The following is a 14,618-nucleotide window of genomic DNA, read 5'->3' as shown; positions in this document are numbered from 1 at the left end:
GGTGTGTGTGTGTTACTCACTGCCCTCCCAAGTACAGTGGAGCAGGTTAAGGGCCCCCTCCACCCTCTTCCAGTGCTGCAGGTGAAAGAAGGCGTAGGCTATGGCCTCACTGTCTCCTCGCTTCAGAATGTGCTCTGGAGGCAGTATTAAACTTTTCATTTCTAACAGGTACTGTGGAGAGAAAGCGAGAGGGGGGGTCATAGCGAGAGTCAGCAGGGACAATAGAAAATTAACAACAACATAAAACATACATACTTTTTAATGCAAAGTTATACCAGTTATCTTACAACCTGGAGAACATCAATCAGCATTTCATTTAAGTAGCACCATCAGAAGCACAGTAGTTGTAATAGTAGTAGTACACCAAACAAAAATATAAATGCAAGGAAAAATTTAAATGAATTAATTAGGCCCTAATCTATGGATTTCAAATGGCTGGGTGGGCCTGGGAGGGCATAGGCCCACCCACTTGGGAGCTAGGTCCAGCCAATCAGAATCAGTTTCTCCCAACAAAAAGGCTTTTTCCCCCCCCTTTTTTTTACAGACAGAAATACTCCTCATTTTCATCAGCTGTCTGCTGTGTGTGGTTACATGTGGTCTGTGGTTGTGAGGCCGGCTGTACTACCAAATTCTCTAAAACGATTTTGGAGGTGGCTTATGGTAGAGAAATTAACATTACATTCTCTGGCAAAAGCTCTGGTTGACATTCCTGCAGTCAGCATGCCAATTGCACGCTCCCTCAAAACTTGCGACATCTGTGGCATTGCATCTTGTGACAAAATGTTAGAGTGGCCTTTTATTGTCGCCAGTCCGACGTGCACCTGTGTAATGATCACGCTGTTTAATCAGCTTCTTGATATGCCACACCTGTCAGGTGGATGGATAATCTTGGCAAAGGAGAAACGCTCACTAACAGGGATGTAAACACATGTATGCACAGAATTTGAGAGAAATAAGCTGTGTGTGAGAGAATGGAACATTTCTGGGATCTTTTATTTCAGCTCATGACACACGGGACCAACACTTTACATGTTGCGTTTATATGTTTGTGTTCAGTGTGTGGAGGTACAGTAGCAATAATGCTAGCAGTGTTAAGTGCGTAGCTCCATTGTTGTGCCTTACTTTGGGGACGTGTGGGTTGAACTCCACAGCTCTGTGTATGGCTTCTACAGCATTCATCTCTGCTGTACTCAACCCTCGTCTTGACGCTGCCTCTGGAGAAAACCTGCATGGGGAAGAAAGGACACTCTCAAAGATGGGTGTGTGTGTGTGTGTGTGTGTGAGAATGTGGATTATTGAGTGTATGAAAGTGTCAACGTGTGCGTGCCAGCAGGCATAAGGGCTAAGAAAAAAGTGTTTTCACAACACACAACTATTTTAAAATAAAATGACCCCTAACCCATTTCAAAATGCAAATCACTCAATACCATTCTCTCTGTGTCGCACAAATAGCCCCAGGCTAACTTTTAAATACTAATCCAGGTACTCCGCTTGGTGCCAATTTAACAGTAGTAAAAGGATACTCACTTGTCCGATACCGCCCTGGCTTTGAGCAAAGCTGCTGTGTAGCATATTGTTGCAGATTTGGGTAAACTAATATCTGCGAGGAGAAAAAAGCAGACATGAACAGTGTTAAGTGGAGGAAAAAGAACAATTACACACAATGAAATGACAGTAGACAGGGGAGAATAGGACAGTTGGGATAAGACACAGAAGGGTTTACAAGGTGTCAGGATTTTACTACAATACAGTCTCACTTTACTTCAAGTCATAACGGTTAGAAGTATTCATCTATTATCGAATTATTTGCATTTTATGACTTTTGTTATCTAATGTCTGTCATACAAAACTTCCCCTTGCGGCTGGTCGTCTAATCCACAGAAATACAACCACAAGTGACATTGTTAGCGCTGCATAGATGTCTGTTACAGAAGCATTCGAGCGTCACCAATAAGCAACGATTAACGTGGACTCTTTTCACTCACTGTGTGTACGTGTGTGCGCGCGCCAGTGTGTGTGTGTCCTACCGTCGTACTTGGCTAGTACGGCCTGTACGTCTGCGTAGTTCTGTAGCTCTAGCAGCGACTCCAGCAGGTTCTCATGGATATTGAACATACTGAGGAGAGGGAACTCCTTCATTAACTGGAAAACATACAACTGTTGTTACATGTAATACCGGACAGGCAGTGAAACACAACACAGTCAGCAACATGAGTTTTAGTTCACCCCCGCCCAGTCCCACACAGCCTCAGACCTAGCCTGGTCCCAGATCTGTTTGTGCTGCCTTGTCGTCATCCCCTTTTTACCGTCATGGCAGAATTGGCATGACAATGACCATAAGGGATGGCATGTGACAGCACAAACAGATCTGGGATCAGGCTACCTCAAACCCCCCCATTCACAGGCCCCCATCAGGCCTACATGGTCTATCTGAGATGGTAGAATTTATTATATATTTTTTTACATTTACAGATACATGTCCTTATCAAATACCCCCAATTGAATGAATATCAGAGAATATCACCATTGAAAATGTATCGTGGCATATAAAAACGGGGCAAATCCTAACTGTCACTCAAGTACAATTTTCACTGAGTCCCCCCTAGGATTCACCTGTAACACCCTGGCAGCTTGGCGTATACTGTACTTACGTCTCTCATCATTTTGACAGCTTCTCTGGTTCGTCCCAGCTTTCTAGAGCACATGGCCAGTCTCCTCTTAATGTATACCAGAACATTGGTGTCCCTTCCTGAGAGGACACAGCAAAGTTATTTTAGCTGGTGGAACAGACACACGGACACATGCTTACAGACACATGCACATTCAGACGAATCCGTCAGTGCGTACCCACGAATGCATTTATTTGCGTATATGTAAGCGTTTGAGTGCGGGTGCGTATGTCCGACTGCGTGTGTGTATGTACTCTACTCACTGTGCTGTGCCTCATACTGCGCTCCGTGGTGTTGAAGCTGTTGGCTGCGTCTGTAGCAACCTTCTCCTGCCTTCACGGCCTGTTTGAAGAGCTTCTCTGCCTCTACGATGGTGGTTGCCTCCTCCTCTGCCAGCAGGATGTATGCTGTCGCACAGCTGAGAGGAACAGAGAGAGAATTTGGGGGGGGGGATGACACAGCAGAAGATGGCATAGCTGGAGGATACAACAGGGGGAGACCAAGTACCTGCACTAAGCAAAAATATAATAAAAGAAGATAGTAATGTGCAAATCTGCTGTTTGCCCAAGTCAGAGGTAGGCCAATAACCTACTATATTAGCTACAAATACACTTTTCATTCGGGTTGTATACAGCAGAGATTTTTTTATTTTTTTTTATTTCACCTTTATTTAACCAGGTAGGCAAGTTGAGAACAAGTTCTCATTTACAATTGCGACCTGGCAGAGATGTGGTTGATTCCACTTCACTTCAGTCAATTGAGGTGAAATTATATTTACGAATGATTTATTAATGAAGAGTCCTCGTGGAGAAATAATGGGATTATTTACACGCATGAGTGAACTGAGGCCAACCACGTTACACGGCATGATAGCGCTGTAGGTGAAATAAGCACTACTCACTCCTCTAGTTCAAGGGCTTCGTGTGCGGCAGAGATGCGTGCCTGTGGGTTCCTCTCTCTCCACGCTTTCTGCATTACTGAAGACACAAACACGTTAGTTTGTGTTATTGAGGTCAGAGAGGTCACGATGACAACACTTGTGAACATGAATCAAAGCTTCCTGGAGATGGGGTGAGATTGACTGTGTGTGTGTGTGTGTGTATGTCTGCGCATGTGTGAATGTGCGTGTGTGTGAATGTGTGTGCGCGTGTGTGAATGTGTGTGTCTGTGTGAGCATGCGTGAATGTGTGTGTGTTAATGTGTGTGTGTGTGTGTGTGAATGTGTGTGTGTGTTAATGTGTGTGTGTGTAATGTGTGTGTGTGTGTGTGTGTGTGTGTGTGTGTGTGTGTGTGTGTGTGTGAATGTGTGTGTGTGTGCGTGCGTCTCTGTGTTCCTTACTGGCGTCAGCTGGCCGGAGGTGGTCCGAGTCACATGTGAAGAAGGTCTGGTGGTCTTGTGCCGAGAGATTCATGTCGTAGTACGTGAGTGGCTCTCGGCCCGTCACCCACGTATACCTGGAGGGCGCGCGCACACACACAGTTAAGTTTTTTTTTCTTAAGTCTAGGGGGCGTGAGAGAGAAAGAGAGAGGTAGGTTGAAGAGAAGACAGATGAGAAGAGCGAAAGAGAAAAGAGAGGTGGAAAAAGCTGATGAGGAGTCACGAGGCAGCACTGATCTAATTTATGAGTGTGGGCTCCTGGTGAGGCAGGGATTCTCTCAACCTGTTGGCATTAAAGCTGACACCATGGGACAGCATATCAGCCCCAGCCATTGCTACCAATTCTCCAGGGAGAGAGAGCGGGAACACATAGCAGGGCAGAGAAACAGAGAGAGGGAATGAGGGAAGAACAGAAAACAGGTTGGAAAAGAGTGAAGAAAACAACAGATCAGAGGTTGAGAGCTAGAGAGAGCGACAGAGAGAGACAGGGAGAGACAGAGACAGAGAGAGAGAGAGAGAGCGACAGAGAGAGACAGGGAGAGACAGAGACAGAGAGAGAGAGCGACAGAGAGAGACAGGGAGAGACAGAGACAGAGAGAGAGAGAGAGAGAGCGACAGGGAGAGACAGAGACAGAGAGAGAGAGAGAGAGAGAGGGAGAGAGAGCGACAGAGAGAGACAGGGAGAGACAGAGACAGAGAGAGAGAGCGACAGAGAGAGACAGGGAGAGACAGAGACAGAGAGAGAGAGAGAGAGAGAGAGAGAGAGAGAGAGAGAGAGAGAGACAGGGAGAGAGAGAGAGAGAGAGAGAGAGAGACAGGGAGAGAGAGAGAGAAAATCGGGAGTTATTGAGGGAGATGAGAAGAAAACAAAATGGAGAGTGAGGGAGGAGAGAGCCAGAAAGGGTGAGGGCTCATGTGACTCACCGGTTATACTCCGCCCCTCGAAATAAATTCAGTGGATTTCGCCATACTTTACATTCTGGGGGAACAAAAGGAGAAAGACATTGTTCGGGTGTGTCAGACAAAGTAGAGTCCTAAGTGTACCTCTGAGCAAGCTAGGCATCAAGTGTACATCATGATATTCCTACACTAAAGTAGCTTACAGCAAGACCATCTCATAAGAGTCTATAAACTTTAGGTCCGTACTACCAGACTGCGTCCCAAATCCACAAATAAAACACCACTAGCCAGTTGTCATCTTAAAATCACTCTCCTTTACCAGACAGAGGGATTACAACAGCAAATAATTATAAAGCCATTTCTCCAATCATGCCGTGTTGATTCAACACGGCCCAGATAATCCATTTAACCCAACAAAAAACACACACGCATTGGATTTCCTATTGGTGTGGGAACGAACAATATGGCTCTCTATGGTACTGAACGTTCTATTTAGCTGTCGTAGGCCTACATACCTCTAATCAAGTGTGTGGGCAAAACAAAGAAGACTTCTATGGTAAATGCTCTATCTGGTACCTCTACTAAGTGAGCTGGGTTGCGTCTCTATACTTCTGGCTGTAGTCTCTCCAGTAAATAATTGTTTATATCTAGAGAATGCTCTACCTATCTAGTAAATCTCAGAGTCTTACCAGACACACTCTGTCGGTTGGAGTCTGCGTCGCCGTTACTGCTGTTGGAGTTGGTTGGGGAGCTGTTGTCCACGCCGCCCAGCAGAGGGCGCAGGTGGCTCACTGACACCTGCTCGATGAAGGAAGTACCGTACTTCCTGAAGTACCACCACTCAAATATCTGATGGGACAGACAGGAGGCAGTTCGTTCAGGGATGATTCAGCAGGGTTAGAGCCATAGAGAAACAATACGATACTTATATGTATGTGTTCTATTCAGTTTTTATCTCCATCTCTACATTCAAAGACTCCATCATGGACACACTTACTGACACTTGTGTCTGCGTCGCCTGATCTTTTGTGGTCTCTTCCTTTTTGCCCTTCGTGCTGTTGTCTGTGCCTAACATTGTTTGTACCATGCTTGTGCTGCTACAATGTGTTGTCGTCGTGTTGTGTTACTATGTCGAGAGAGACCTGTCTCTTGGTCCTACCTTTTTAATCCCCCACCCCAACAGGATTGCCTTTTGACTCTTGGTAGGCCGTCATTGTAAATGAGAATTTGTTCTTAATTGACTTGCCTAGTTAAATAAATATAAAAAAGGTTAAAACTATATTTCAATCCGTCTTTAGGGCGATTCAGTCCAATACCATTTGGGCTACTTCATACGACTGAGACGTTGTAATAGTGTCCTATTTTGGTATGCCGCTTTAAGTACAACATAACCCAAACTATCATAGCATAATGTTTGGAAGTTAGAGGTCTAAATACTGAAGTTATGAGACAAATTGCACGTCCGATACACATTTATACAGAGGTTGCACACAGGCAATCAACACATCAGATACTTCTGTTTTAGCATGCCCTAATCAAGACAAGATGCCCCCAACGTGCAACTCAGACTCCGTGTCCGCAAACACGCACACACTCCTCGACCTTAATGGTTTTAATGGTCTTAATCCATACACACAAACGGTATCGCTTTCGTATCTAGGCTACGTCTAGAGCTGGCGATGGAGTAACGTACTGTCCTAAAGTGACCACTCAATTATCTAAACCTCTCCAGTCTCCACTGACTGTAATTCATATAACTGATATGCATCTGTATTGCAACACATCACAGCCGAGCACAGTACACAGAATTTCTTCTCCGCTGTAATTATTCATAGGACACATTAAGAGGCCTGTGAGACTCGTCGTCGTTGCCAGGCGGCTAAACAAGCTGGCCAGTCTACGGAGAGAAGTAGGGGGTTCGCTAGCTTGTAGCTCTTCTCTTTTTCATATCCTTGTAAGGAAGACCACTGCAGCACAGTTCAATCACTGTACTAGACAAATGAGGGCTCAACTTGGTGATCCTGTGTGGCTCAGGTGGCAAGAGCACGGCGATAGCAACACCAGTGTTGTGGGATCAATTCCCACTGGCTTCACATAATATTTAAGTGTAGTGTAGGCTACGCACTCCCAGTGCTGTAAGTCAGTTGCTTTGGATAAAATGGTCTGCTAAATAGCATAGATTATCATATTAGAAAATGTACGTAAGTCGCTTTGGATAAACGTGCTAAATGGCATAATATTATGAACTTACCAGTATGAGTCCAGATATCAAGGAGGAGGTCCCCGTCAAAGCCACGTAGAACTTGGGGGTTAGGGTGTTCAGAAACATGCTTACTATAGAGGAGACACAGAAAAACACAAACACTGTTAGCATTTCTGTAAAAAAAGAGAGAGGGAAAACACATTTCCGATAAGAATTTAACAAAGCTGTATTGTAGCATAAATCCCTTTTATTACCATTATATTAGGCTATATTCCATCTAGCTATGATACGGTAGGGTCGTTCCATCTGATTTCAATCATTTTCGGACTGCACACCTTTTGATTTGAAAGAAACCTTTCACACATTTGCCCATGGTGGAAGTGGTCGGAAAGCGACCTCTCGGACCTGAATGCCAAAACATTTAGGAAATGTTGGTGCTCAAAGTTGACCCATCTCGCATACCCTGCCCTACAACGAAACATCCACATCTTATTCCCTGAAAAAGAGAAACAGTTGAGTTTGATTTAATTTGAAAGCTTACAAACAGGGTTGTCTTGCTATTCAAGGATTTATTGAAAAAATGTTTAAAATATATATTTATTTGTTGTTTAACCGTCAATTATCTAAACGTATGAACTCCGATTTTTCTCATTTTCACAAATGTTGTAGCTTAGACCCTATTTGACATCTGATATATTTGTGTTATTCCCATCATCAGTTGAGACACCGCATAACTCTTGAATACAGGGTGTGTTTCATTTCAATCATAGAAAGAGAATTCGTAGAATGGACCTATCCCTTCAGACCCCTGCAATTTAGCTGGTATACCATTAACATTTAATGAAACTTTAACTTCCAATTACTACCAGTAAGATGTCCATCGATCCCCCCGCCGTCTATTCTATTATCTATATTTCTATGATTTCATTAGATTTCCTATGGAAGATTGACAGTTTAACTTATAACAATGGATATTCTCACTCAAGTCACTATTCTCACTCATGTGTGGACCTCCAACCATCTTTGTGGTAACATTTTAAAGTTGATATTGTAGCTTTATTCACATTTTAGTACATTTATCAGTCAAAACACGACACCCACCTTGTATTCAAGAGTTTGCTGTGTCTCAACCGATGATGAGCATAACAACACCTCAGAGCAGGTAAAATAGGGTTTAAGCCTACATACAGTACCAGTCAAAAGTTTAGACACACCTACTCATTCAAGTGTTTTCTTTATTTTGAATATTTTCCACATTGTAGAATAATAGTGAAGTCATCAAAACTATGATATAATGTAGTAATCATGGAATCATGTAGTAACCAAAATATTTGAGATTCTTCAAAGTAGCCACCCTTTGCCTTGATGACAGCTTTGCTCACTCTTGGCATTCTCTCAACCAGCTTCATGAGGTAGTCAACTGGAATGCATTTGAATTAACAGGTGTGCTTTCGTAAGTTCATTTGTGGAATTTCTTTCCTTCTTAATGTATTTGAGCCAATCAGTTGATGTGACAAGGTATTGGTGGTATACAGAAGAAGCCTTATTTGGTAAAAGACTAAGTCCATATTATGACAAGAACAGCTCAAATAAGTAAAGAGAAAGACAGTCCATCATTACTTTAAGGTGAGTCGATCCGGAAAATGTCAAGAACTTTGAAAGTTTCTTCAAGTGCAGTCGCAAAAACCATAAAGCACAATGATGAAACTGGTTCATGAAAAGAAGACCCAGAGTTACCTCTGCCGCAGAGGATAGATAAGTTCATTAGAGTTATCAGCCTCAGAAATCGGCAAATAACTGCACCTCAGATTGCAGACCAAATAAATGATTCAGAGTTCAAGTAACAGACATCTCAATATCAACTGTTCAGAGGAGACTGCGTGAGTCAGGCCTTCATGGTCAAATTGCTGTAAAGAAACCACCACTGAAGGACACCAATAAGAAGACGACATGCTTGGGCCAAGAAACACGAGCAATGGACATTAGACTGGTGGAAATCTGTCCTTTGGTCTGATGAGTCCAAATATGAGAATTTTGGTTCCAACCGTCTTCGTGAGACGCAGGGTAGGTGAACCGATGATCTTTGCATGTGTAGTTCCCACCGTGAAGCATGGAAGAGTGATGGTGTGGGGGTGTTTTGCTGGTGACGCTGTCTGTAATTTATTTATAATTCAAGGCACACCTAACCACCATGGCCTACCACAGCATTCTTCAGTGATACGCCATTCCATCTGGTTTGCCCTTATTGGGACTATCATTTGTTTTTCAACAGGACCCAAAAACACACCTCCAGGCTGTGTAAAGCCTTTTTGACCAAGAAGGAGAGTGATCGAGTGCTGCATCAGATGACCTGGCCTCCACAATCACCCGACCTCAACCCAATTGAGATTGTATGGGATGAGTTGGACCGCAGAGTGAAGGAAAAGCAGCCAACAAGTGCTCAGCATATGTGGGAACTCCTTCAAGACGGTTGGAAAAGCATTACAAGTGACTACCCCATGAAGCTGGCTGAGAGAATACCAAGAGTGTGCAAAGCAGTCATCAAGGCAAAGGGTGGCTACTTTGAAGAAGCTAAAATATATTTTGTTTGTTTCACACTTTTTTGGTTACTACATGATTCCATATGTGTCATTTCATAGTGTTGATGTCTTCACTATTATTCTACAATGTAGAAAATAGTAAAATAAACAAAAACCCTTGAATAAGTAGATGTGTCAAACCTTTTGACTGGTACTGTAAATGAACATTAAGATTGTTTTGGGGGGGGGGAGCATTTATGCATTTGTAGAAAATGTACATTTCATCTTAAAATAATGTTTTATTTATGAATCATAAAACAGTTTGACAACCGTGTTTTTAAGCTTTCAAATTATATCAAACTCAACCATTCATCTTTTTCAGTGATGAAGACATAGAAGGCTCGTGGTAGGGTGGCGCATTCAAAATGCACTCTCTCCTGAATGTCTCCTGAATGTTTCTGACCACTTGTACCCAATGTTCCCTCTAATATTTTTCATCACTGAGCAAATTTCCGGTCTGTTGAGCGCAAACTTGAAACTTGTGAAATTTCTTGTTTGCGTTTACTGTGAACACTGAGGCTGTACCCACTTTAATTTACTGTTTTAACAGTGGCCAAGTAGGCTACTGTGGCTAAAAACAATGGAGAAAATGCATCAGATAACATTTTAACATGGAAATAGATCTTCTATCATTCAGTTCACAGTAGCAGCCAATGCAGGCCTACATTCCATGAGACTTTGAAAAAAACATGCACGGCTTGACATCAACCAATTTATCCATTTGTCTTTCAGACAAGGAGGTGACTGAACATTTTGCTGTGTTGTTTGATGCAAGAAACCACTTGACAAAATAAAATGCATTATTATTCCCACACTATTATTACAGAGAATCAGACAAATGATGCTACCCTCTACCGATTGGCTACTTAGCTTATTCAAGCCGGTCTCAAAATACAACAACGCCCCTTTAAGACTAAAAAAAAGCTCTTCACCTGACTCGCTTTTTAAAGATGGCGAGAAATGCACACATTTTGTGCTCTTGTAGGGAGCTCCCACATTGCTGAATACAAATGAGCTATAACTGGGCTAATAACTCATTAACTAGCAAAGAATATGAACAAATGTGCACACGTGGCTACATACAGCTCTCGCTTTGATCTCGAAACAAAAGCAGAATAATTGCGACCGCTCATGCTGTAAAACAGTATAGTTCGAAGTGAATGGTAAAAATCCATATATAGCAATAGCCTATTTGCATAGAAGCCTACTGCAGCCCTGATCGGTTATTGCGAACTGGTCTGTGTAGAGTACGGGCCTGAGTTGTGCCCGTCAATGCAATAGAATCCTACTACGATGCGCTCTGCCTACAACAAAATCTCTTGCCTAGTTCGTTGTGTTTCGGTATGTCGCATTTAAAGTGGCTAATATTGCATTGATTCGATCACAATTCCCACAGTAAAGGGAAACGTTGATCGCGTTAACTAACAGGGGAAAACTCTAGAAAGTTGAGTGAAGTTCAATCTCAGGCTTCTCTGCCGGCAGTCCCTGGGGAGCTGCCCGGAGCTTAGAGGGAACATTGCTTCTACCATGGGCAAACACGTATAAAAGGTTTCGTTTAAATCAAAAGGGGTGCAGTCAGAAAGGGATTGAAATCATATGGAATGACCCCGTATTGAGGATCTCATGATAAAGGGTTTTTACACACACTCTTTCATGCAACACGACAGGGGAGATCAGCACAGTGGTGTCAGTGTTACGGCAATGTCACAATGTTCACTGCTAGGTGGGCTAGCCATCATACACATGACTAACATGGGAATCACCACACATGGGATCAGCCTAGGCTAAAGCCCCGCTACGCAGACTGAAGAGGCAAATCCTTAAAACCAGATCATCCCATAATGAGGTGGCCAGTGATGCGATCTGTGGGAGTTTTTGGCCTGGATGGTGGAATGTGGATACTGTAGTATTACGCCAGAATGTACCGTACATCATGTACTGGCAAGAAAAAAGATGTGGAAACACAATGCTGGTAAGGTGAATGATGTAAACACTGGTTTCAAATTGGTTTTAGGCAGATGGGCAACAGAACTAGGCCAGGCGTCTTTATCCACGTCATTTATAGTAGGTGAAAACACTGGTGTAGTTGTCAGTGGCGGTAGATAGCAGGGTGGTTGGATGCCCGTCTAGACCAGAGGGTAGCTGTGTGTCCCTTCTCAAGGAGCCAGTTGTAGAGAGAGAGAGGCTGGGACAAAGACACCACTCAGACATGCCTCGCGCTCTTCTATTAACCACACACACACACACACACACACACACACACACACACACACACACACACACACACACACACACACACACACACACACACACACACACACACACACACACACACACACACACACACACACACACACACACACACACACACACACACACACACACACACACACACACACACACACACAGTCCATCCTACTACTACACTGCAGCACCAGCTGTAGCTATTCCACCCTCTGGAGTGGCTTCCTTCTCCTCCTGAGAGGGTAGCATTATGGAGCAGTCAAAGCCTCACCGACCTAAAACAGGCTACACTCTATGGGAGAGGAAGAGCTTCTATGGAAGCGGATGGAGAGAGAGAGTGGCGAACAGTAGGCCTATGCAGATGTGTGTGTGTGTGTGTGTGTGGGGGGGGTTGCCTTACACCTTGTGTACCGGTGAAGATACAGCTGTCCTCCAGTGTGTACAGCCCCGTGAAAGATTGAATCTGTAGGATGATGTTGTTGCAGAAGCGGATGCAGGTTCAAGTCTGTCTGACCTCATAACACAGAGGAAATGAAACGTCCACGTGTGATGAATAGGACTAGATGCAATGATTCGTTTTGGGTCTTGGCTCAGTTGAGTTGCATTATAATTGACACTGCAACATATTACCAGCTCTTCACTCAAAGTTTCATTATTTCATCAGTAAAAGGGCAATTAAGATCCAGCTGGCCCACCACCGGTTGCACCATGTCTACAGAAAATGTCAACTGGCTTAATAATCAAGACAACAAAATGTCATTGCAGACCAGTAGATGCGACCTCTAGTAAGGATGGGACACCCGGGTGACCGCTGTTCTGATCAGAATGATCATGGAAGCAGGACACGCTCGCAGAAACGTTGTGTAAATACTAAATCTACCACAGAACATGCATGCGCCAGTTCACGCGCAACAGTTGGCCTTTAGGAAAAAGGCAGCAGCTGCAGATCCGACTTTTTCTGAATCTTTAATCGGCCTGACTAAAGAACCTACAGGATCCCTAAACGCATCTGCGGATGACGTTCTGCGCAGGTTTATATTCTCTACCTTACGCGTAGAGAAAAGGCTACTCAGGCGAATGGTGATCGCGTAATGCATTTAGGTCAAAGCTGAATCAATGTCTGCAAGATCACATAATGATCCTATTCTACATTACAGAACCAAAATATAATAGCATAGCATATTGTTAACGTAAGACAGAAACACCACAGCATTCAATAGTGAATAATATAATTTGAAGTTTTACCAGTGAAAACATCCATGCAGCATCTGCATACCAACCATTTCATCACAGCATTTAGATCTTGAGTTATACATTGTTGTTTTGAAGTAGCCTACAGTGTGTCGTTTTGAATGATGTACTGAGAGCAAATTCTAAAGTAGACTGTGTTAAACCATGAAACAACGAGAATTTCACTGCTGATAATCTGAGGTACTCACAGTGGGAGACCATTCCCTCTCGTTAGAACAAAAGCAGTACCTTCTGCGAGCCGAACTGGTACAAACAAACTTAGCAATTCACCTTGCAATGCTCATCAGTGGCTATGAAATAACACATATGGAATCATGTAGTAACCAAAACTGTATGAAACAAATCAAAATATATTTTATATTTGAGATTTTCAAAGTAACAACTTGACTTTGAAACAATGCAGTGCACAAACTCCTATGCACTGGTGGACTTACCATTAGACAGAAGAGGCGGGCCGAACAGGCCCCCATTAACATCAACAGGGCTGTAGTGGAGCGGGTCGAGAGTTCCTTGGTGTCCACATCACCAACGATCTTTCATGGTCCAAAAACACCAAGACAGTCGTGAAGCGGGCACAACAAAACCTTTTCCCCCTCAGGATACTGAAAAGATTTGGCATGGGTCCCCAGATCTTCAGAAAGTTCTACAGCTGCACCATCGAGAGCATCCTGACCGGTTGCATCACCGCCTGGTATAGCAACTACTCGGCATCTGACCGTAAGGCGCTAGAGGGTAATGCGTATGGCCCAGCACATCACTGGGGCCAAGCTTGCATCCAGGACCTATATAATAGGCGGTGTCAGAGAAAAGCCCATACAATTGTCAGAGACTCCAGTCACCCTAGTCATAGACTGTTTTCTCTGCTACCGCACGGCAAACAGTACCAGAGCGCCAAGTCTAGGACCAAAAGGCTCATTAACAGCTTCTACCCCCAAGCCATAAGACTGCTGAACAATTAATCAAATGGCCACCGGACTATTACATTGACTTTGCTTTTACTATTATTATCTATGCATAGTCACTTCACCCCTACCTACATGTACAAATTACCTCTGACCTGTACCCTCGCACACTGACTCGGTACCCCCTGTATATAGCCTCATTATTGCTATGTTATTGTGTTACTATTTTTTTTTTGGTAAATATTTTCTTAACTCTTCCTTGAACTGCACTGTTTGTTGGTTAAGAGCTTGTAAGTAAGCATTTTACGGTAAGGTCTACACTTGTATTAAGCGAATGTGACAAGTAAAGTTTGATTTGATAAGATTTGGATTCACGCAGTCTCCCCTGAGCAGTTGATGTTGAGATGTGTCTGTTACTTGAACTCTGTGAAGCATTTATTTGGGCTGCAATTTCTGAGGCTGGTAACTAATGAACTTACCTCTGCTGCAGAG

General features: G+C 43.4%; 1 protein-coding gene across 5 annotated transcripts in view; it reads right to left on the bottom strand.

Moving 5' to 3' along the window:
* LOC118400973 (suppressor of tumorigenicity 7 protein homolog) overlaps positions 1-14,618 on the bottom strand; it is an 80,665-nt gene that overhangs the window by 5,432 nt on the left and 60,615 nt on the right. For all 5 annotated transcript variants that reach the window (XM_052474727.1, XM_052474728.1, XM_052474730.1 and 2 more), the window contains 11 exons: positions 7,199-7,281; positions 5,637-5,796; positions 4,972-5,026; positions 4,009-4,124; positions 3,571-3,646; positions 2,933-3,087; positions 2,652-2,749; positions 2,028-2,142; positions 1,528-1,600; positions 1,123-1,225; positions 21-171 (listed from right to left, as the gene is read on the bottom strand). In XM_052474727.1, coding sequence (XP_052330687.1) covers positions 21-171; positions 1,123-1,225; positions 1,528-1,600; positions 2,028-2,142; positions 2,652-2,749; positions 2,933-3,087; positions 3,571-3,646; positions 4,009-4,124; positions 4,972-5,026; positions 5,637-5,796; positions 7,199-7,281 — 1,185 coding nt within the window. The remainder of the gene's footprint in view (positions 1-20; positions 172-1,122; positions 1,226-1,527; positions 1,601-2,027; positions 2,143-2,651; positions 2,750-2,932; positions 3,088-3,570; positions 3,647-4,008; positions 4,125-4,971; positions 5,027-5,636; positions 5,797-7,198; positions 7,282-14,618) is intronic.

This window comes from Oncorhynchus keta, chromosome 22, assembly GCF_023373465.1.
Source record: "Oncorhynchus keta strain PuntledgeMale-10-30-2019 chromosome 22, Oket_V2, whole genome shotgun sequence".
NCBI lineage: Eukaryota > Metazoa > Chordata > Actinopteri > Salmoniformes > Salmonidae > Oncorhynchus > Oncorhynchus keta.
This window is presented reverse-complemented; position numbering and strand designations above follow the sequence as displayed.